Consider the following 23,261-nt stretch of genomic DNA (forward strand, 5'->3'; position numbering starts at 1 on the left):
TGATTTATTTCCTCCTTTAGCAGCAGCTAACGTTAACAGCTAACGCTAACAGCTTAGCTAATGAAATAACTCCTCATGGTTTATTTACTGATTTATTTCTTCCTTTAGCAGCAGCTAACGCTAACAGCTTAGCTAATGAAATAACTCCTCATGGTTTATTTACTGATTTATTTCCTCCTTTAGCAGCAGCTAACGCTAACAGCTTAGCTAATGAAATAACTCCTCATGGTTTATTTACTGATTTATTTCTTCCTTTAGCAGCAGCTAACGCTAACAGCTTAGCTAATGAAATAACTCCTCATGGTTTATTTACTGATTTATTTCCTCCTTTAGCAGCAGCTAACGCTAACAGCTTAGCTAATGAAATAACTCCTCATGCTTTATTTACTGATTTATTTCTTCCTTTAGCAGCAGCTAACGCTAACAGCTTAGCTAATGCAGAAATAACTCCTCATGGTTTATTTACTGATTTATTTCTTCCTTTAGCAGCAGCTAACGCTAACATCTTAGCTAATGAAGTAACTCCTCATGGTTTATTTACTCATTTATTTCTTCTTTTAGCAGCAGCTAAGGCTAACAGCTAACGCTAGCAGCTAATGCTAACAGCTTAGCTAATGCAGAAATAACTCCTCATGGTTTAGTTATTGATTTATTTCCTCCTTTAGCAGCAGCTAACGCTAACAGCTAACACTAACAGCTTAGCTAATGCAGAAATAACTCCTCATGGTTTATTTACTGATTTATTTCTTCCTTTAGCAGCAGCTAACGCTAACAGCTTAGCTAATGAAATAACTCCTCATGGTTTATTTACTGATTTATTTCTTCCTTTAGCAGCAGCTAACGCTAACAGCTTAGCTAATGAAGTAACTCCTCATGGTTTATTTACTGATTTATTTCTACCTTTAGCAGCAGCTAACGCTAGCAGCTAACGCTAACAGCTTAGCTAATGCAGAAATAACTCCTCATGGTTTATTTACTGATTTATTTCTTCCTTTAGCAGCAGCTAACGCTAACAGCTTAGCTAATGAAATAACTCCTCATGGTTTATTTACTGATTTATTTCTTCCTTTAGCACCAGCTAACGCTAACAGCTTAGCTAATGCAGAAATAACTCCTCATGGTTTATTTACTGATTTATTTCTTCCTTTAGCAGCAGCTAATGCTAACAGCTTAGCTAATGAAGATGACGTACACCAACTTCTAAGGAGTTACTGCTGCTCCTTTCTGAAAGATGAACATTATTGTTCCCACATTACTTTGTTAGCTGAAGCTTTCTAGCTGAACGGTTCCGTGTACGACAAAGTAAAGTAAAAAGTAAGTAAAGTAAAAGTAATCGGTGTGAGAAAGCATTGTTTGCTAGCATCTACCGCTAACCCACTTTAACAAAGAGGTGTTAAAGCAGGACTGAGACTGAGCCACTGGGCCTAAACCAGCCGGTATTTAGACCAAATCCTGTCTCATACATCTCAATAAAACAGAAAAAAGGCAGAACATGTCACCTTTAAACTGCACCAAACTGATGTAGTTGATGCTATAAATCAGAATAAATAAGAAAATGAGGATCTTACCATTTCTGCAGGTCTTCCCGTCCTCCAGCAGCTGGACGCCGGTGGGACAGGCGCACTGGTAGAAGGGCCTGGTTGGGGAGAGGAGGCAGAGGTGGGAGCATCCTCCGTTGCTCTGGGAACAAGGGCCGTTCACTGCTGACAGCAACAAGGAAGCTAGTTACCTTCATCAGCGTCACCACAGCAACCTCAGCAGCTGGAAATCACGTCTCATGAGGCCGTGTGACACGTTTTAAACCAGCAAAGACAAAGATTTTTCTGCTCTTTAGCTCCAAAGTCATTGTTTTAGGGTTCACAAACTTCTCTGGTGCTGCTTTAGCTTCTGATTTTAAAGATAAATAAGTTCTCTGATGCAAACAGAACCGGTTGGACTCACCGATGGAGTCCAACCGCCGCACACATCTGGAAATCACGGCCGTGTGACACGTTTTAAACCAGATTTTTCTGCTCTTTAGCTCCAAAGTCATTGTTTTAGGGTTCACAAACTTCTCTGGTGTTGCTTTAGCTTCTGAATTTAAAAGATAAATAAGTTCTCTGATGCAAACAGAACCGGTTGGACTCACCGATGGAGTCCAACCGCCGCACACATCTGGAAATCACGGCCGTGTGACACGTTTTAAACCAGATTTTTCTGCTCTTTAGCTCCAAAGTCATTGTTTTAGGGTTCACAAACTTCTCTGGTGTTGCTTTAGCTTCTGATTTTAAAGATAAATAAGTTCTCTAATGCAAGCAGAACCGGTTGGACTCACCGATGGAGTCCAACCGCCGCACACATCTGGAAATCACGGCCGTGTGACACGTTTTAAACCAGATTTTTCTGCTCTTTAGCTCCAAAGTCATTGTTTTAAGGTTCACAAACTTCTCTGGTGTTGCTTTAGCTTCTGATTTTAAAGATAAATAAGTTCTCTGATGCAAACAGAACCAGTTTGAGTCCAACCGCCGCACACATCTGGAAATCACGGCCGTGTGACACGTTTTAAACCAGATTTTTCTGCTCTTTAGCTCCAAAGTCATTGTTTTAGGGTTCACAAACTTCTCTGGTGTTGCTTTAGCTTCTGATTTTAAAAGATAAAAAAGTTCTCTAATGCAAACAGAACCGGTTGGACTCACCGATGGAGTCCAACCGCCGCACACATCTGGAAATCACGGCCGTGTGACACGTTTTAAACCAGATTTTTCTGCTCTTTAGCTCCAAAGTCATTGTTTTAGGGTTCACAAACTTCTCTGGTGTTGCTTTAGCTTCTGATTTTAAAGATAAATAAGTTCTCCAAAGCAAACAGAACCGGTTGGAGTCCAACCGCCGCACACATCTGGAAATCACGGCCGTGTGACACGTTTTAAACCAGATTTTTCTGCTCTTTAGCTCCAAAGTCATTGTTTTAGGGTTCACAAACTTCTCTAGACTCACCGATGGCCTGCCTCTTGGGGCTGAAGACGTGGATGTCCATCGGCGAGAAGATGTCGGAGTGGACGATGCGCTGCTCCGTCCCCGTCTGTTTCCGGCAGGAATGGATGGAGTGGGTGTTCCAGTCGGTCCAGAACAGCGTTTCCTCGTACAGGGTGAGGGCGAAGGGGTGAGGCAGCTCCCCTTTGACCACCACCTCCCTGAAAACCAAACCACACGTCAGTCGGAGCTCTAACCTGGACCCGGTCCCGACCCGGGACCCCGGCGCCCGTACCTGGAGGATCCGTCCAGGTTGGCGCGGTGGATGAAGTTGTGTTTGGCGTCGGCCCAGTACAGCTTCTGCTGGCCGTAGTCCAGGGTCAGCCCGTTGGGCCAGTAGATCTCCTTATCGATGATCATGGAGCGATTCGTCCCGTCCATGCCGGCCCGCTCGATCTTTGGGATCTCGCCCCAGTCGGTCCAGTACATGAACCTGAGGAGGGAAGCACAACGGGAACCATCAGAGGGGCGGAGCTTAGCCTGAACACAACCCGACCACAGCAGAGGCGGTCAGCTACACGCTACACCGCGTCTGAGTGGAGCGCCGGCTGCTTTGGCGCCGTTTGACCCGGTAACGTACGAGAAAACGGTCACCAGAGGGTCTTCGTTTGACCCGGTAACGTACGAGAAAACGGTCACCAGAGGGTCTTCGTTTGACCCGGTAACGTACGAGAAAACGGTCACTAGAGGGTCTTCCTGTTCTGGCGCCGTTTGACCCGGTAACGTACGAGAAAACGGTCACCAGAGGGTCTTCCTGTTCTGGCGCCGTTTGACCCGGTAACGTACGAGAAAACGGTCACCAGAGGGTCTTCCTGTTCTGGCGCCGTTTGACCCGGTAACGTACGAGAAAACGGTCACCAGAGGGTCTTCGTTTGACCCGGTAACGTACGAGAAAACGGTCACCAGAGGGTCTTCCTGTTCTGGCGCCGTTTGACCCGGTAACGTACGAGAAAACGGTCACCAGAGGGTCTTCCTGTTCTGGCGCCGTTTGACCCGGTAACGTACGAGAAAACGGTCACCAGAGGGTCTTCCTGTTCTGGCGCCGTTTTACCCGGTAACGTACGAGAAAACGGTCACCAGAGGGTCTTCCTGTTCTGGCGCCGTTTGACCTGGTAACTTACGAGAAAACGGTCACCAGAGGGTCTTCCTGTTCTGGCGCCGTTTGACTCGGTAACGTACGAGAAAACGGTCACCAGAGGGTCTTCGTTTGACCCGGTAACGTACGAGAAAACGGTCACCAGAGGGTCTTCCTGTTCTGGCGCCGTTTGACCCGGTAACGTACGAGAAAACGGTCACCAGAGGGTCTTCGTTTGACCCGGTAACGTACGAGAAAACGGTCACCAGAGGGTCTTCGTTTGACCCGGTAACGTACGAGAAAACGGTCACCAGAGGGTCTTCGTTTGACCCGGTAACGTACGAGAAAACGGTCACCAGAGGGTCTTCCTGTTCTGGCGCCGTTTGACCTGGTAACGTACGAGAAAACGGTCACCAGAGGGTCTTCCCGTTCTGGTGCCGTTTGACCCGGTAACGTACGAGAAAACGGTCACCAGAGGGTCTTCCCGTTCTGGCGCCGTTTGACTCGGTAAAACACGAGAAAACGGTCACCAGAGGGTCTTCCTGTTCTGGCGCCGTTTGACCCGGTAACGTACGAGAAAACGGTCACCAGAGGGTCTTCCTGTTCTGGCGCCGTTTGACCCGGTAACGTACGAGAAAACGGTCACCAGAGGGTCTTCGTTTGACCCGGTAACGTACGAGAAAACGGTCACCAGAGGGTCTTCCTGTTCTGGCGCCGTTTGACCCGGTAACGTACGAGAAAACGGTCACCAGAGGGTCTTCCTGTTCTGGCGCCGTTTGACCCGGTAACGTACGAGAAAACGGTCACCAGAGGGTCTTCCTGTTCTGGCGCCGTTTTACCCGGTAACGTACGAGAAAACGGTCACCAGAGGGTCTTCCTGTTCTGGCGCCGTTTGACCTGGTAACTTACGAGAAAACGGTCACCAGAGGGTCTTCCTGTTCTGGCGCCGTTTGACTCGGTAACGTACGAGAAAACGGTCACCAGAGGGTCTTCGTTTGACCCGGTAACGTACGAGAAAACGGTCACCAGAGGGTCTTCCTGTTCTGGCGCCGTTTGACCCGGTAACGTACGAGAAAACGGTCACCAGAGGGTCTTCGTTTGACTCGGTAACGTACGAGAAAACGGTCACCAGAGGGTCTCCCTGTTCTGGCGCCGTTTGACTCGGTAACGTACGAGAAAACGGTCACCAGAGGGTCTTCCTGTTCTGGCGCCGTTTGACCCGGTAACGTACGAGAAAACGGTCACCAGAGGGTCTTCCTGTTCTGGCGCCGTTTGACCCGGTAACGTACGAGAAAACGGTCACCAGAGGGTCTTCCTGTTCTGGCGCCGTTTGACCCGGTAACGTACGAGAAAACGGTCACCAGAGGGTCTTCCTGTTCTGGCGCCGTTTGACCCGGTAACGTACGAGAAAACGGTCACCAGAGGGTCTTCCTGTTCTGGTGCCGTTTGACCCGGTAACGTACGAGAAAACGGTCACCAGAGGGTCTTTGTGTTCTGGCGCCGTTTGACCTGGTAACGTACGAGAAAACGGTCACCAGAGGGTCTTTGTGTTCTGGCGCCGTTTGACCTGGTAACGTACGAGAAAACGGTCACCAGAGGGTCTCCGTTTGACCCGGTAACGTACGAGAAAACGGTCACCAGAGAGTCTTCCTGTTCTGGTGCCGTTTTACCCGGTAACGTACGAGAAAACGGTCACCAGAGGGTCTTCCTGTTCTGGCGCCGTTTGACTCGGTAACGTACGAGAAAACGGTCACCAGAGGGTCTTCCTGTTCTGGCGCCGTTTGACCCGGTAACGTACGAGAAAACGGTCACCAGAGGGTCTTCCTGTTCTGGCGCCGTTTGACCCGGTAACGTACGAGAAAACGGTCACCAGAGGGTCTTCCTGTTCTGGCGCCGTTTGACCCGGTAACGTACGAGAAAACGGTCACCAGAGGGTCTCCCTGTTCTGGCGCCGTTTGACTCGGTAACGTACGAGAAAACGGTCACCAGAGGGTCTTCCTGTTCTGGCGCCGTTTGACCCGGTAACGTACGAGAAAACGGTCACCAGAGGGTCTTCGTTTGACCCGGTAACGTACGAGAAAACGGTCACCAGAGGGTCTTCGTTTGACCCGGTAACGTACGAGAAAACGGTCACCAGAGGGTCTTCATTTGACCCGGTAACGTACGAGAAAACGGTCACCAGAGGGTCTTCGTTTGACCCGGTAATGTACGAGAAAACGGTCACCAGAGGGTCTTCCTGTTCTGGCGCCGTTTGACCCGGTAACGTACGAGAAAACGGTCACCAGAGGGTCTTCCTGTTCTGGCGCCGTTTGACTCGGTAACGTACGAGAAAACGGTCACCAGAGGGTCTTCCTGTTCTGGCGCCGTTTGACCCGGTAACGTACGAGAAAACGGTCACCAGAGGGTCTTCCTGTCCTGGCGCCGTTTGACCCGGCTGAGCATCACAACCGGACCTTAAAGACCGCAGATAGATGATGCCAACGCCACCCATGAATTACCCTTTTCTTCTACCTTTAAGTGCGTTTAAAGACCAAAACACATGAGCAGGTTACATGAATTGGACCAATTGGAGAGCATTTCACCCTTTTCTTCTACCTTAAAGTGCGTTTAAAGACCAAAACACATGAGCTGGTTACATGAATTGGACCAATTGGAGAGCATTTCACCCTTTTCTTCTACCTTAAAGTGCGTTTAAAGACCCGAGACTCCGGGTTTATCGTGGAGTCGCTCATTAAGCCCGAGTGAGACGACAAACCCGCAGAGTTCAGACACATTAAAGCCGATTTATCACCGCTTAAAGGCGGCTCCTGCAGCACAGAAACACACCTGAGCGAGCGGAGCTGCAAAAACAGGAAGCCCTGAAAGTGATTTACGACAAAAACAACCCAGAATCTCTCAGCTGAACCCGTAAAGATGCACAGGAAGCGTTTTGGCGGCTTTAACGGCGCCCGCAGACGAACGCCAGCTCTTCCCTGAGCAGCTCCCAGCTGCTTTACTGCTGAGCAGCTAATTCTCCTCTTTGTTTTACCTGAAAGTGGCGCTGAGAGCCCGGAGCTGCGCTCCTCTGAAGTTTATTCGGTCTTTGATGGGATGTTTTACGGCACAAACCTCCTGCTGATGCAGCCGCCGCCTCGGTTTCCATTCCTCGCTTTAATAAGTTCTCGTGGAAACAGCCGAACGGCAGGAAACTTTTTAAAGCTACAAAATAACACGCTTTCGGCTGCATTTATCAGCTCAATTTGTAAGTCGGAGTTTATTATAAGTGGATTTGTGGGTTTATTTGAGAAATGTAACAAAAGGCTGTAAACCTCAGTGACGTTCAGCTGTTTTATCAGCGGTTTGGTTCTGAGACAAAAGCAGTAAAGTGAGTGGAAACTGGGAGTGAGACTCAAAGCGGTTCTGATCAATAGCTCAGCAGAAGAAACTGATCAGCTGATCCAAACAGAACCGATAGGATCGTGTTTTTCTTCCCATTCAACTGTTTGAAACTGGACAGAATTGATGCTTTTTAGGTGTGATTTGTGTGAAATAAGCAGATATCTTTCAGAGAAATCTGGTCCAAAGGCCTGAAAGGTTCTGAAAGGAGAGCTGTGGCCCGTCAGAACCGGATCATCCCCTCACTTCGTGTTTCTGACCCACAATCGGAGCCGCCGGCCGGCCTCCCCAAAAGCAGGAAGTGACGGCAGCTGATGGCCGAATCAGAACCAGAACAGAACCACTCAGAACACGGAGCTGGAGCATTTACAGTCTGATTTCAGGGGGACTTTTCCCCCCCCGTCTGAACAATGTGGGCCGGGCCGGGAGGAGGAGCAAACCGCCGTGACACAAGAGCTGCTTTGTGTTTGGTACCTGATGCATTAATCATCCCAGCTGAACCGGGTCCAGATCTGAGTTCCAGCCTGGGTTCAGAGAGCTCTGCTCCACCAGAGCAGCGTCACTTCCTGTTTCCACCTGACTTATTCCAACTCTCCTCCACCTGAGCAGCATCACTTCCTGTTTCCACCTGACTTATTCCAACTCTCCTCCACCTGAGCAGCGTCACTTCCTGTTTCCACCTGACTTATTCCAACTCTGCTCCACCAGAGCACTTCCTGTTTCCACCTCTTATTCCAACTCTGCTCCACCAGAGCACTTCCTGTTTCCACCTGACTTATTCCAACTCTGCTCCACCAGAGCAGCGTCACTTCCTGTTTCCACCTGACTTATTCCAACTCTCCTCCACCTGAGCACTTCCTGTTTCCACCTGACTTATTCCAACTCTCCTCCACCTGAGCAGCATCACTTCCTGTTTCCACCTGACTTATTCCAACTCTCCTCCACCAGAGCAGCGTCACTTCCTGTTTCCACCTGACTTATTCCAACTCTCCTCCACCTGAGCACTTCCTGTTTCCACCTGACTTATTCCAACTCTCCTCCACCTGAGCAGCGTCACTTCCTGTTTCCACCTGACTTATTCCAACTCTCCTCCACCTGAGCACTTCCTGTTTCCACCTGACTTATTCCAACTCTCCTCCACCTGAGCACTTCCTGTTTCCACCTGACTTATTCCAACTCTCCTCCACCTGAGCACTTCCTGTTTCCACCTGACTTATTCCAACTCTCCTCCACCAGAGCACTTCCTGTTTCCACCTGACTTATTCCAACTCTCCTCCACCTGAGCACTTCCTGTTTCCACCTGACTTATTCCAACTCTCCTCCACCTGAGCACTTCCTGTTTCCACCTGACTTATTCCAACTCTCCTCCACCTGAGCACTTCCTGTTTCCACCCGACTTATTCCAACTCTCCTCCACCTGAGCAGCATCACTTCCTGTTTCCACCTGACTTATTCCAACTCTCCTCCACCAGAGCAGCGTCACTTCCTGTTTCCACCCGACTTATTCCAACTCTCCTCCACCAGAGCAGCATCACTTCCTGTTTCCACCTGACTTATTCCAACTCTCCTCCACCAGAGCAGCATCACTTCCTGTTTCCACCTGACTTATTCCAACTCTCCTCCACCAGAGCAGCGTCACTTCCTGTTTCCACCCGACTTATTCCAACTCTCCTCCACCAGAGCAGCATCACTTCCTGTTTCCACCCGACTTATTCCAACTCTCCTCCACCTGAGCAGCATCACTTCCTGTTTCCACCTGACTTATTCCAACTGTCCTCCACCAGAGCAGCGTCACTTCCTGTTTCCACCCGACTTATTCCAACTCTGCTCCACCTGAGCAGCATCACTTCCTGTTTCCACCTGACTTATTCCAACTCTCCTCCACCTGAGCAGCATCACTTCCTGTTTCCACCTGACTTATTCCAACTCTCCTCCACCTGAGCAGCGTCACTTCCTGTTTCCACCTGACTTATTCCAACTCTGCTCCACCAGAGCACTTCCTGTTTCCACCTCTTATTCCAACTCTGCTCCACCAGAGCAGCGTCACTTCCTGTTTCCACCTGACTTATTCCAACTCTCCTCCACCTGAGCAGCATCACTTCCTGTTTCCACCTGACTTATTCCAACTCTCCTCCACCTGAGCAGCATCACTTCCTGTTTCCACCTGACTTATTCCAACTCTCCTCCACCAGAGCACTTCCTGTTTCCACCTGACTTATTCCAACTCTCCTCCACCAGAGCAGCATCACTTCCTATTTCCACCTGACTTATTCCAACTCTCCTCCACCTGAGCAGCATCACTTCCTGTTTCCACCTGACTTATTCCAACTCTCCTCCACCTGAGCAGCATCACTTCCTGTTTCCACCTGACTTATTCCAACTCTCCTCCACCAGAGCACTTCCTGTTTCCACCTGACTTATTCCAACTCTCCTCCACCAGAGCACTTCCTGTTTCCACCTGACTTATTCCAACTCTCCTCCACCTGAGCAGCATCACTTCCTGTTTCCACCCAACAGAACCAGAAAGTCCTTTAAATGACTCTGAATCCAACACTTTTACGCTCTCTGGCTCCCCCTACAGTTATGGATATAAAGTGTGTGTGAGCCCTCCACGTGCACAGCCATACACTGAATCGGTTGCCATGGTGACGAGCCCACAAAGATACCGTAAAGCAAACCAAAGTGGTGAACTGCGGTATCTCAGCTGCTGGTACTTCAAAAAGGAGCCAGAAACACAGTTTTAAGGTTCACAAACTTAGCAGAAACTGATTCTTTATGGTTTTTTTTGTGCTTTCTGGAAGCCGATTAGGAACTGAAACCGAATGAGAGGTTTTTTTACAGCCCTGTGGCACGTCCAGCTGGGGTTTTACGTGGTGCTGACCGACACATGAACCATCAAAGTTCCTCATTTCAGTTCCTGGAATTGAAAGTTCAGAACTTCCACAGCATCCTGCAGGACCTTTTGACCCCTTTTGACCCCTGTGACCGTCACTTATTCCTCTTTCTCCCCTGTCAGCTTAAACCTTTAGTATCAGAGGCCCAGATCCGACCCAGCAGCTCCACATTAAACCACATTCAGGTGACATGGTGCCGTTCTGCACCAGGATGAGGAAGGTTTCAAGAGAAGAGTTAATTTAAGTTATTCTAATGTCACGAATGAGCGATGGACCAATCGGTTGCCTAAGTAACGGTTTGCTGCAGCAAACACTTAAAGCTGGAGATGAAAACGATCCCGGTCCAAACGGACTCCTTCAGACACGAACCGGACTCCACAGCCAACTACCCGGAGCGGACCGGTGCCGAGACTTTTATCTGCGACCCGGCGGAGGATCAAACGGCGAGTTTCCATGAATAGAGACGGGAAGACGGCCCAAATTTAAATAAAACTAATGAATACATTACAGGCTGCTTTTATCTGCCTCCTAATGGATTTCCATCCTAATCCGACAGGAACAGGGCGGTGGAGGCTCAGCAGGTGGAGGCTGGGTTTATGCTGAGAAACGGGACCTAAAGCAGGGGAATCTTTGGGTTTCAGAGGCCGTGAAACCAGAAGAAGAACTTCTTCCTGTCCCAAAGTGAACCGAGAGCTGAACCATCTGGGATTAAACCTCTAAACTTCACCTATTAACCCTGGAGCAGAACATCTTTGGATCAATCACCAAAACAGGGTTAAAGGTCGTTAAAAACAGCTTCATTCATGTAAGACATGAAGAAAATTTCACTATTTCTTCATCATGAGTGTTTGGGAAGTCAGAGACTTTAAAGAAACTCCGTCATTTCTTCACATTTATCCATAAAACCAGGAAGCAGCTGCAGAGATTAACCAGGTTTAAGTGTTTAGAGTCTCAGTAAAACCCGTTAAATTCTGGTTCTGATGGAGAAACTGTAGTTAAAACCATTTAAAACCAGAATATGATGGAAAAAGGTCGCTTTTAGTTTGGAATCAGAGTGTTTGTGAAGATTTTCCTCTTTAATATTAAAATGAATGTTTGGTCTTGACAGATCAACTGATCAGCTTCATTTCTGCTGTATTTTATATAAAACCAGGAAGCAGCTGCAGAGATTCACTGAAACATGTTCAAACCTGAACATAAACCCAGAATCTGAGGCAGAAACAGAGTTTTTATCAGTTCTCAGCAGCTTTAAAGTGAATCTCTGGTCTGAGCTCCTTTATTCTCCAACACAGCCTGAACCCTCTGAGACAAGCTTTCTGTCATTTCTTTAAGGAGTCTTCAGGAATAGTTCTCCAGGCTTCTTGAAGGACATCCCAAAGCTCTTCTTTGGATGTGGGCTGCCTTTTGTTCCGTTCTCTGTCAGATGATCCCACACTGCTTCAATAATGTTGAGGTCCGGGCTCTGGGGAGGATTCATCCCTCCATAAGACCTGTTGCCACTGATTTTCAGTCCACTTCTTGTGTCATTTGGCACAGCTCAGCCTTTTCTCCCTGTTTCCCTTCCTTAAGAACGGCTTCTTGACAGCCACCCTTCCATGGAGCCCATTTCTGATGAGGCTTGGGCCAACAGTAGATGGATCAGCTGAAGGTCCAGATGCATCTCTCAGGTCCTGTCAGGTCACAGCTGGATTTTTTCCTCTTTCTTAAGGACATCACTTTCAGATCCTGTTCATCTGCTGGAGATAGTTTTTTAGGCCTGACACTTCTTCTTTTGTCCTCCACTTGTCCAGTTTCCTCAAATGTTTTAAGGACACACTGCACACCATGCTGAGATATGCCAAGTTTTCAGCTAATAGCTCTTTGGGAATCACCTTGTTGCTGCAGAAATCCTATTTTCTGTCTGTCAAACTGTGTTTTCTTTGCTGTTTTTCATAGATGCAGCTAAAGAAATGGGAACAAATGATGTGTCTTTGTGACAAAGTGCCTAAAGATCCAGTTTAAAATGGCTTCTTTGCTAAGTTATGTGCAGATAAAACACTGGTTCATCCCTTGAGTTAGGAGCCTTTTTCCTGCCTGGTAACAAAGTTTAGTTACGGTTGGACTCACCCGCGTTCTGGATCCAGGGCGATGGCTCTGGGCTGGTCCAGCTCCTGCCAGAACAGAACCTTCCTCAAAGATCCGTCCAGCTCGGACACCTCGATCCGATTGGTTTCGGAGTCTGTCCAGTAAAGCTTCCTTCCTAACCAATCGCACGCCAGTCCGTCCGGGGAGGCCAGGCCCGGCACCACGGTCTGGACGGCGCTGGCGCCCGACTGGTTGAAGAAGGTGCGTTTGATGGCCTCCTCGCTCACGTCGCTCCAGTAGATGAGGCCCTGTGCGTACACATAGTCCACGGCAGCGGCGTCCTCCAGGCCTCCCACCACCACCGTGGCGTTGGCCTTCTCGTGCGCCGCATCCACGATCCGAAGGTCCCGCCGGTTGGCGTACAGGAGCAGCGGCTCGCCTGCCATCACAAACAGAACCGGACCGGTTAGAGGTTCAGAGACAGAGGAAAACACTCAAAGATTCACCAAAAACATCTAAAAACATGTAAAATCTGCACAGTGACCCGCAGTTCTGTCGGTTCTGGTTCTGTTCTCACTTCAGACCCAAAGGACAGTCAGCAGGGTTCTGGTTCTGTTTCTATTTCAGACCCACGGGACAGTCAGCAGGGTTCTGGTTCTGGTTTTATTTCAGACCCACAGGACAGTCAGCAGGGTTCTGGTTCTGGTTTTATTTCAGACCCACAGGACATTCAGCAGGGTTCTGGTTCTGGTTTTATTTCAGACCCAAAGGACAGTCAGCAGGGTTCTGGTTCTGGTTTTATTTCAGACCCAAAGGACAGTCAGCAGGGTTCTGGTTCTGTTTCTATTTCAGACCCAAAGGACAGTCAGCAGGGTTCTGGTTCTGTTTCTATTTCAGACCCAAAGGACAGTCAGCAGGGTTCTGGTTCTGTTTCTATTTCAGACCCAAAGGACAGTCAGCAGGGTTCTGGTTCTGTTTCTATTTCAGACCCACGGGACAGTCAGCAGGGTTCTGGTTCTGGTTTTATTTCAGAACCACAGGACAGTCAGCAGGGTTCTGGTTCCGTTTCTATTTCAGAACCACAGGACAGTCAGCAGGGTTCTGGTTCTGGTTTCACTTCAGACCCACAGGACAGTCAGCAGGGTTCTGGTTCTGGTTTTATTTCAGACCCACAGGACAGTCAGCAGGGTTCTGGTTCTGTTTCTATTTCAGACCCACAGGACAGTCAGCAGGGTTCTGGTTCTGGTTTTATTTCAGACCCACAGGACAGTCAGCAGGGTTCTGGTTCTGTTTCTATTTCAGACCCACAGGACAGTCAGCAGGGTTCTGGTTCTGGTTTTATTTCAGACCCACAGGACAGTCAGCAGGGTTCTGGTTCTGGTTTTATTTCAGACCCACAGGACAGTCAGCAGGGTTCTGGTTCTGGTTTTATTTCAGACCCACAGGACAGTCAGCAGGGTTCTGGTTCTGTTTCTATTTCAGACCCAAAGGACAGTTCTGTCGGTTCTGGTTCTGGTTTTATTTCAGACCCACCGGTGCGCTCCGTGGTGCGTTTAAGGTACACCTGCTAAATTCTTTGGTGAGACTTCATGGTGCGTTCAAGTACACTCAGTAAACTCCCCGTTCCTCCTCACAGACATCCAATAATAGTCAGAACAGTAAACACAGTAAAGTGAAAAATTCTGCTCCACAGGATCCAGAACCAGTCGGACTTATTTCAGAACAAACTTTCATATCAACGACAGAAAATGACGACCAATAGGAGAAGAGGAGGCCAGCCCAGCCAATCACGGGGCAGCATTTACCCCCAGGTCAGAGGACTGAGTTCAGGTCCGGTTCAGCCCGTTCCAAACCTCTGTCCCATCTGTTCTGCTGAGCTGCTGTCTGACACCAAAACAACTTCCTGTTCGACCCACTCAGATGGTTCTGGCTCAGAGCCGGGCCCTTCAGAACCAACAGTATCAGGAGAACTGGTTCTGGGTCAGCACCAGCTGTGTGCTGCTCTGGGTCAACAGTAAGAACTGGGAAGAAGCAGCAGAACCTGAGCTCAGAGTTCTGGTTCTGGGGGTTCACTCCGCAGCCGAGGTTCCGGGTTCCAGGATGTTAAAGCTCCAGAACCCCACAGCATGTGGTCAGCCTGAGGGTTCTGGGCTGCAGGCTGGCTCTGGGCCCAACCCACAGTCCGACACATCCGGCGCCGGGTCAGAGCTCGGCTGCCTTTCCCAAATATTTACAGAACCAGAACACGGACACCTTCAGGGTCTGTGCCACACAGCTGCTCTGACCCGACCCGCAGGGGGCCCGGTCCATCTCACCTTCCTGAGCAGCATTTAACTCGGACCCTTCTCTTTACTTATATGAACATGCAGAGTTTCAGGTATCAACATGGTTCTGGTTCTGATGACGTCATTTAAAGCATCTCAAGTAATCAGATTACACTACAGACCCGGATATAAAACCCGGCAGAGTCCGGATCTCAGTCAGGGTCTGGACTGTTTTTACCACGGGACCAAAAATATCCACATCTGTCTGGTTAACCTAACCGTTAGGTTAGTTACCAGCTGACCTGTTAACCATCTGCCTGGTTAACCTAACCGTTGGGTCAGTTACCAACTGACCTGTTAACCATCTGCCTGGTTAACCTAACCATTGGGTTAGTTACCAGCTGATCTGTTAACCATCTGCCTGGTTAACCTAACCGTTGGGTTAGTTACCAGCTGACCTGTTAACCAGCCCCACAGTTTAACCACCCGAACTCACATCTGCCTGGTTAAGCTAACCGTTGGGTTAGTTACCAGCTGACCTGTTAACCAGCCCCACACTTTAACCACCTGAACTCAGATCTGCCTGGTTAACCTAACCGTTGGGTCAGTTACCAACTGACCTGTTAACCATCTGCCTGGTTAAGCTAACCGTTGGGTTAGTTACCAGCTGACCTGTTAACCAGCCCCACAGTTTAACCACCCGAACTCACATCTGCCTGGTTAAGCTAACCGTTGGGTCAGTTACCAACTGACCTGTTAACCATCTGCCTGGTTAAGCTAACCGTTGGGTTAGTTACCAGCTGACCTGTTAACCAGCCCCACACTTTAACCACCTGAACTCACATCTGCCTGGTTAAGCTAACCGTTGGGTTAGTTACCAGCTGACCTGTTAACCAGCCCCACACTTTAACCACCTGAACTCACATCTGCCTGGTTAAGCTAACCGTTGGGTTAGTTACCAGCTGACCTGTTAACCAGCCCCACACTTTAACCACCTGAACTCACATCTGCCTGGTTAAGCTAACCGTTGGGTTAGTTACCAGCTGACCTGTTAACCAGCCCCACACTTTAACCACCCGAACTCACATCTGTCTGGTTAAGCTAACCGTTGGGTTAGTTACCAGCTGACCTGTTAACCAGCCCCATAGTTTAACCACCTGAACTCACATCTGCCTGGTTAACCTAACCGTTGGGTTAGTTACCAGCTGACCTGTTAACCAGCCCCATAGTTTAACCACCTGAACTCACATCTGCCTGGTTAACCTAACCGTTGGGTTAGTTACCAGCTGACCTGTTAACCAGCCCCACACTTTAACCACCTGAACTCACATCTGCCTGGTTAACCTAACCGTTAGTTACCAGCTAACCAGCCCCACAGATACCAAACGGACTGTTGGTGCTTCAGGTCCAAACTGAGCCTCAGACGGGGGAAAACCTGCCGTCTCTGGACTCTAAAACAACCTCCAGCTGAATGAAACTGGATCCGAGGCTGAACGGCTTCCAGCTGCCGGATCAATAATCAAAGTGCTTAAAATGATTGATCAACCTCTCGTCTGCACCTGCCAGCAGACGCTGATCAGCTGATTCATTCTTATTCTTATTGATTTAATATTGGACAAAGTGATGCATCGTAAACAGCTGATCAATAGTTAGTGCTGATATGCCGTTATTGATCGGCTTTCAGCCCCCCCCCCTCTTTGAGTGCAGGGTTCTGGCTCAGTTCTTCTCTTTGTGTGTCCCACCCAGAGGCCTCAGAAGTGTGAGGAGACGCGACTTCAGGTATGAAAGGAGGCCGTGAACCTCTGTGATGTGGCTGCGGAGCTCAGATAAATCACCTCTGAAGGAATTTCAAAGGCAGAAACCTGAGAGCAGACTTTGTGTATTTGTTCTAGTCAGGATCTGTCAAACAAACAGGAATTTAACTAAACTGAGAGACGGGTTGGAGCGAGGTGTTTTTACTGATTTTATCTGAGGCTGACTCACACTCGGAAACTTCTGCTTCAGACCAGCTGCACCTCAGCTCCACATTTATTACTCTTCTGCCTCAGAAATGCATTTTAGCATTTATTCAAATGCATGTGTGTCAGTTTAACACATTAGTTCAACTTAAATAAGCATTTTCTATCCATTTTCACACATCTTTTAGCTCTAAAAGTCATTAAAAAGCTCTGAATGATCTTTTTTCCTGTTAAATCTCATTGTTTCTCACAGAAATGTGTTGTATCAGGTGAATATTAACTGTATTTTTCTCTCTTCTTATAATTTATTACTGTTCTGCCTCAGAAATGCATTTTAGCATTTATTCAAATGCATGTGTGTCAGTTTAACACATTAGTTCAACTTAAATAAGCACTTTTCTATGTATTTTCACATCTTTTAGCTCTAAAAGTCATAAAAAGGTGTTTGATGTGTTCATTTAGCTCTGAAAGATCTTTTTTCCTGTTAAACCTTCTTGTTTCTCACAGAAATATGTTGTATCAGGTGAATATTAACTGTATTTTTCTCTCTTATAATTTATTACTGTTCTGCCTCAGAAATGCATTTTAGCATTTATTCAAATGCATATGTGTCAGTTTAACACATTAGTTCAACTTAAATAAGCATTTTTTCTATGTATTTTCACATCTTTTAGCTCTGAAAATCATTAAAAAGGTCTTTGATGTGTTCATTTAGCTCTGAATTATCTTTTTTCCTGTTAAACCTTGTTGTTTCTCACAGAAATGTGTTGTATCAGGTGAATATTAACTGTATTTTTCTCTCTTCTTATCATTTATTACTGTTCTGCCTCAGAAATACATTTTAGCATTTATTCAAATGCATATGTGTCAGTTTAACACATTAGTTCAACTAATTTTTTCTATGTATTTTCACATCTTTTAGCTCTAAAAGTCATTAAAAAGGTCTTTGATGTGTTCATTTAGCTCTGAATTATCTTTTTTCCTGTTAAATCTCGTTGTTTCTCACAGAAATGTGTTGTATCAGGTGAATATTAACTGTATTTTTCTCTCTTCTTATCATTTATTACTGCTCAACGCTGGTTAAATATGTCCAAACAATATTTCCCTCATTAATCCATTTGTTAACCAGGTAAATGATCATTTCCTGCCCGTTTTTAACCTGTTAATGCTCGTTTAACCTTTGAGGACTTCTTTATTCCAAAGACTTTGTTCTGATTATGAACTTTGCGCTTATTTTACAGGTTAAAACTCTTTAACCTATCAGTTCAGCTCTGATGGTCTTTGGTTATCTCTTTAATGGTTAACTCTTTAATGGTTAACCTTCAACCTGAGCAAACTGTGGCACAGGTGTGTGTTTTACCAGGTAAATATTAACTCAGTTTTCCTGTTTAACTCGTAAACTCCGGTTAATGTCACATATGTTTGTTGTAAACCGAGTTTAATGTGATTGTTTTCCAGTTTTACAGCAGAATGTGCTCAGATACCTGCAGTAAAAACGGATAATTATCTCAGCCTGAGGACTAGTTAAGCCAACCTGTTAGCAGCAGCTAACTAGCTTCCATAGCATCTGTTGTGCTAACTGCTGCTATTCCCGAGGAGCCTGTTTAACTTACACAATACAAAGTTGGAAAACCAACATCAGCCGATAACCGAGTGAACCCCTCACACACGAACACGCTCGCGGTGTGAAAACTAGCCCGAGCAGGCAGGCAGCGGCTCTCCGCGGGGTCTCAGGGGGATGTTTTCCCGACAAACACGGACTGTTTGTGGCTCCTGTTTTCCAGCACAAACAAGCGGCTAGCAGGAAGCTAACGTTAGCTCCGCTCGGGCCGAGCTCCAAACATCCACCGAAAACCCGCTGCCCCCGGCGGTTAGCGGCACTTTTCTCCCCCCGCACACCCCAAACAGAGCAGAAGAGTATTTTTAAAGCCGTCTGGAGCTCAAACTCACCTCGTATGAGAAAACAGAAACTACACAACAACAGACTCCGCAGCGCGACACCCATCTTTCTCCCGTTTCTCGGCCCAGCCGCCGCGTCTCCTCAGCGCAGTATTCCCATCGCTGCGGCCGCTTCCTCGGAAGAAAAAAAGGCGGATTTCCCGCAGAATTCCCAATCGATTTCAGCTCCAATGCGAGTTACACAGTCCCCGCTTCCATCCCGGCTGGCTGCTCGCTGCTGCGTCCGTTTCGCCTCTTCTTGTGTCTCACATTGTCCTGCAGGAGCTCCGTCGTCTCCTTCCGCTGTGAGGAAGCTGCTCCCTCCCCGCACCACCCCCCTGCTCTCCCTCCTCCTCCTCCGCCTCTCCGCTCCGCTGCTTTCTATTGTTCACGTTGCACGCGCACAACCGCAGATTGCGTCACAGCAGAGACATCTTCCGCAGAACCGCAGGCGGAACAGCCGCAAACCACCGAAAGCCCGCAAAGAGCGAAGCGCCGCTGATAACGCGCACATTCCTGCGGGACTACTTTATCACACAAAAAGGGTCCCCACAACCCGGGGGCCCCAAAGGGCCCCTCATTAGCTCTAATTAAAACAGATCAGCCCGTGCTTTGTTGGTTTCAATCCAAAATTCACTCATTTTTCACACATTTCAGTGAGTGTTGTCAGTTTTTAGCTCTTAAAGTCATTAAAATGCTCTTTGAATGAGCTTTAGATGTTATTCAGTCGTGAGTTTTGTTTCTGTTCAACTTTCTGCTGGAACGTCTCACAGTTGGCTCAGAAGTGTGATAAAGCTGAAGATAAAGCTTTTCTGTCAGCTTAAATGGATCCTTTAACTTCACTGAGAGTCTTTACAGCTGAAGCCTGTTTTTAACATTAGATTAGAGCAGTTTTGCTCTAATTGTCTCCAGTTAACTTAGTTTTAGTTAACTTTGCCTCCACTGAGCTGGTTTCCACCTTATAGACCTTATAATGTGGCACAGAGGTGTTTTATCAGCCAGATTTTTACTCTTTAACTCTTAAAAAAACTCTCAGACGTCTGACTTTTATTCTGGTATTTATTCATCGACTTTATTTTCAAATATATTCATGAAAAGTCCTGAAAAAATGCTGATTCTTACAGTAAATTTGACTTTTATGACATCACAGTCAGTCTGAGGTGAAGATTTTTCCAGTTTAGTCTCATCAGTTTCGTTCATTTTTACATTTCAGGCTGCAACAAACACCCAAAAAACGAAAAATTTAAGGAAATTTAGTGGTAATGTCTCCTCAGACAGAGAAAGACTGGAAGGGATCTGCATATTTCTGCCTCTACAGAGCAGAATATCATTAAAGCATTCAGGGAATCTGCAGGAGTTTCAGGGTAAAGGACGAGGGAGCAAGCCTAAGCTGGACCCCGTGACCTCTGACCCCTCAGACGCTGCATCAAGAACCGTCATTCATCAGCAGCTGATAGAAGCACATGGACAAGGGATTACTGTGGAAACCTTTGTCAAGCACCACAATACAGAGTTCCATTCACAAGCTTTACTGTGCAGGAAAGAAGCCTGATGTTAACCTCGTCCACTTCTCTGGGCTCGGAGGCGTCTGGGATGGACCGTCACCGTGGAAACGTGTGCTGTGGTCAGACCCATCAGTATTCCACATCTTTGCTGGAAGAAATGGAGCAAAGAGCAAAAGCAGCATCCAGCCTGCTGTCAGCAGCCAGTCCCTGCAGCCAGGCTCTGTGATGGTATGGGGTTGGATCAGGGGGCAAAGCTCATTTCCACTTCTGTGACGGCAGCATTAATGCAGAAAAGCTCCCTGAGATTTTACAGCAACATATGCTGCCTTCAAGGCCACATCTTTTCCTGGGACGTCCCAGCATTGTTCAAGCAGATATTATATATGTATATATACATATATATATATATATTGGTATATTTTGATCATTATTTGGTATAATTTGGTCATTATTTGGTATAATTTGGTCATTATTTGGTATATTTTGATCATTATTTGGTGTAATTCGGTCATTATTTGGTATATTTTGATCATTATTTGGTGTAATTCGGTCATTATTTGGTGTAATTGGTCATTATTTGGTGTAATTCGGTCATTATTTGGTGTAATTGGTCATTATTTGGTGTAATTCGGTCATTATTTGGTGTAATTGGTCATTATTTGGTGTAATTCGGTCATTATTTGGTGTAATTCGGTCATTATTTGGTATATTTTGATCATTATTTGGTGTAATTTGGTCATTATTTGGTATAATTTGGTCATTATTTGGTATATTTTGATCATTATTTGGTGTAATTTGATCATTATTTGGTGTAATTCGGTCATTATTTGGTGTAATTCGGTCATTATTTGGTATATTTTGATCATTATTTGGTGTAATTCGGTCATTATTTGGTATATTTTGATCATTATTTGGTATATTTTGATCATTATTTGGTGTAATTCGGTCATTATTTGGTATATTTTGATCATTATTTGGTATATATGGTCATTATTTGGTATATTTTGATCATTATTTGGTGTAATTTGGTCATTATTTGGTGTAATTTGGTCATCATTTGGTATATTTTGATCATTATTTGGTATAATTTGGTCATTATTTGGTATATATGGTCATTATTTGGTATAATTTGGTCATTATTTGGTGTAATTTGGTCATTATTTGGTGTAATTCGGTCATTATTTGGTGTAATTTGGTCATTATTTGGTATATTTTGGTCATTATTTGGTATAATTTGGTCATTATTTGGTATATTTTGATCATTATTTGGTATAATTTGGTCATTATTTGGTGTAATTCGGTCATTATTTGGTATATTTTGATCATTATTTGGTATAATTTGGTCATTATTTGGTGTAATTTGGTCATTATTTTTTATAATTTGGTCATTATTTGGTATATTTTGATCATTATTTGGTATATTTTGATCACTATTTGGTGTAATTCAGTCATTATTTGGTATAATTTGGTCATTATTTGGTATATTTTGGTCATTATTTGGTGTAATTCGGTCATTATTTGGTGTAATTCGGTCATTATTTGGTGTAATTTGGTCATTATTTGGTATAATTTGGTCATTATTTGGTATAATTTGGTCATTATTTGGTATATTTGGTCATTATTTGGTGTAATTTGGTCATTATTTGGTATAATTCGGTCATTATTTGGTATAATTTGGTCATTATTTGGTATATTTTGATCATTATTTGGTGTAATTTGGTCATTATTTGGTATAATTCGGTCATTATTTGGTATAATTTGGTATATTTTGGTCATTATTTGGTATGATTTGGTCATTATTTGGTATATTTTGATCATTATTTGGTATAATTTGGTCATTATTTGGTGTAATTCGGTCATTATTTGGTGTAATTCGGTCATTATTTGGTATAATTTGGTCATTATTTGGTATAATTTGGTCATTATTTGGTATAATTTGGTATATTTTGGTCATTATTTGGTATGATTTGGTCATTATTTGGTATATTTTGATCATTATTTGGTGTAATTTGGTCATTATTTGGTATAATTTGGTATATTTTGGTCATTATTTGGTATGATTTGGTCATTATTTGGTATATTTTGATCATTATTTGGTGTAATTTGGACATTATTTGGTATATTTTGATCATTATTTGGTATAATTTGGTCATTATTTGGTATATTTTGATCATTATTTGGTATAATTTGGTCATTATTTGGTATATTTTGATCATTATTTGGTGTAATTTGGTCATTATTTGATATATTTTGATCATTATTTGGTGTAATTTGGTCATTATTGGTATTCAGACCTGTTTAAGGAAGAATGGGACAAAATAACAGCTGGAACTCTGCATCACCTGGTTTCCTCAGAGTCAGAACGGCTTTAAGTGTTGGCAGAAGGAAACAAAGTGGGAAAAGGTTCACTGACTTTATGGGATGCTGCAGGTCTGAGGTGTAGAAATGGGACAAAATAAGAGCTGGAACTGTTCAGAGAGACAGAATCACAGCTCCTCTCCAGCCCAGTCTGTACAGCTCTGTTCACAGCAGCTGGTTTTAGGAGGTGCAGTGATCCTCTCTTCCTCCTCCAACATCTCTGCTTCAGCTTTGTTCTGCCAAGCAAACATGAACCTGGACAGAAATCACACTGGAGAAACTTTAAAAGACGTTATTATCGGAAGAAAAACTACCTGCCACACACCAAACTGGCTGGAAGATACTTTCCTGGCAGTTTTATTCTCAAATACATCTTCATCTTTAGGTCATGGGCTGAGCTGGCTGTTAAAGCACCTGAACAGTTACCTTCACCTGGTGTGATGTGTTTCTACAGCCACAGGGTGGCAGTAATTACATTAAACCAAGTGCTGGTAGATAAAGATAATCAGATAATGACCCTGAGAATATAATATACTGATATCAGAGGTCCCCTTTAAGTGGATTTGGTTGTAATATTCAACTTTTTGTCACTCAGTCCCTGATCAATAAGATGAATCCTAACTGCCTGTGACTTATTTTCTCAAAAATCACCGTTTTATTTACTTGAACTTGTCCGTTCCCGAAGCTTTTTCAGTTATTTCATTCTTTTCAGCACATTTCGGGACTAGAAACTTGACTCTTTGACTCAAAAGTCTGAGATTAAAGCGACAAAAACACACCGAAAATGTTGAAAACTTTTTTTTTAATCTTTTCAACAAAAC

General features: G+C 45.5%; 1 protein-coding gene across 2 annotated transcripts in view; it reads right to left on the reverse strand.

The window, feature by feature from the left end:
- lrp6 (low density lipoprotein receptor-related protein 6) overlaps window positions 1–18,901 on the reverse strand; it is a 58,658-nt gene extending 39,757 nt beyond the window's left edge. Inside the window, exons 1-5 of one of the 2 annotated variants that reach the window (XM_072377947.1) lie at window positions 18,590–18,901; window positions 12,460–12,856; window positions 3,245–3,442; window positions 2,974–3,170; window positions 1,569–1,700 (exon numbers count right to left, since the gene is read on the reverse strand). In XM_072377947.1, the coding sequence (XP_072234048.1) occupies window positions 1,569–1,700; window positions 2,974–3,170; window positions 3,245–3,442; window positions 12,460–12,856; window positions 18,590–18,644 (979 nt within the window). In that variant the 5' untranslated portion in view covers window positions 18,645–18,901. Of the gene's footprint in view, window positions 1–1,568; window positions 1,704–2,973; window positions 3,171–3,244; window positions 3,443–12,459; window positions 12,857–18,589 lie in introns of both variants that reach the window. The other variant, XM_072377946.1, reaches the window with a different exon arrangement.
- Window positions 18,902–23,261: the final 4,360 nt, after the last annotated feature.

This window comes from Leuresthes tenuis, unplaced genomic scaffold, assembly GCF_036924035.1.
Source record: "Leuresthes tenuis unplaced genomic scaffold, fLeuTen1.0.hap1 SCAF_23, whole genome shotgun sequence".
Classification (NCBI taxonomy): Eukaryota; Metazoa; Chordata; class Actinopteri; order Atheriniformes; family Atherinopsidae; genus Leuresthes; species Leuresthes tenuis.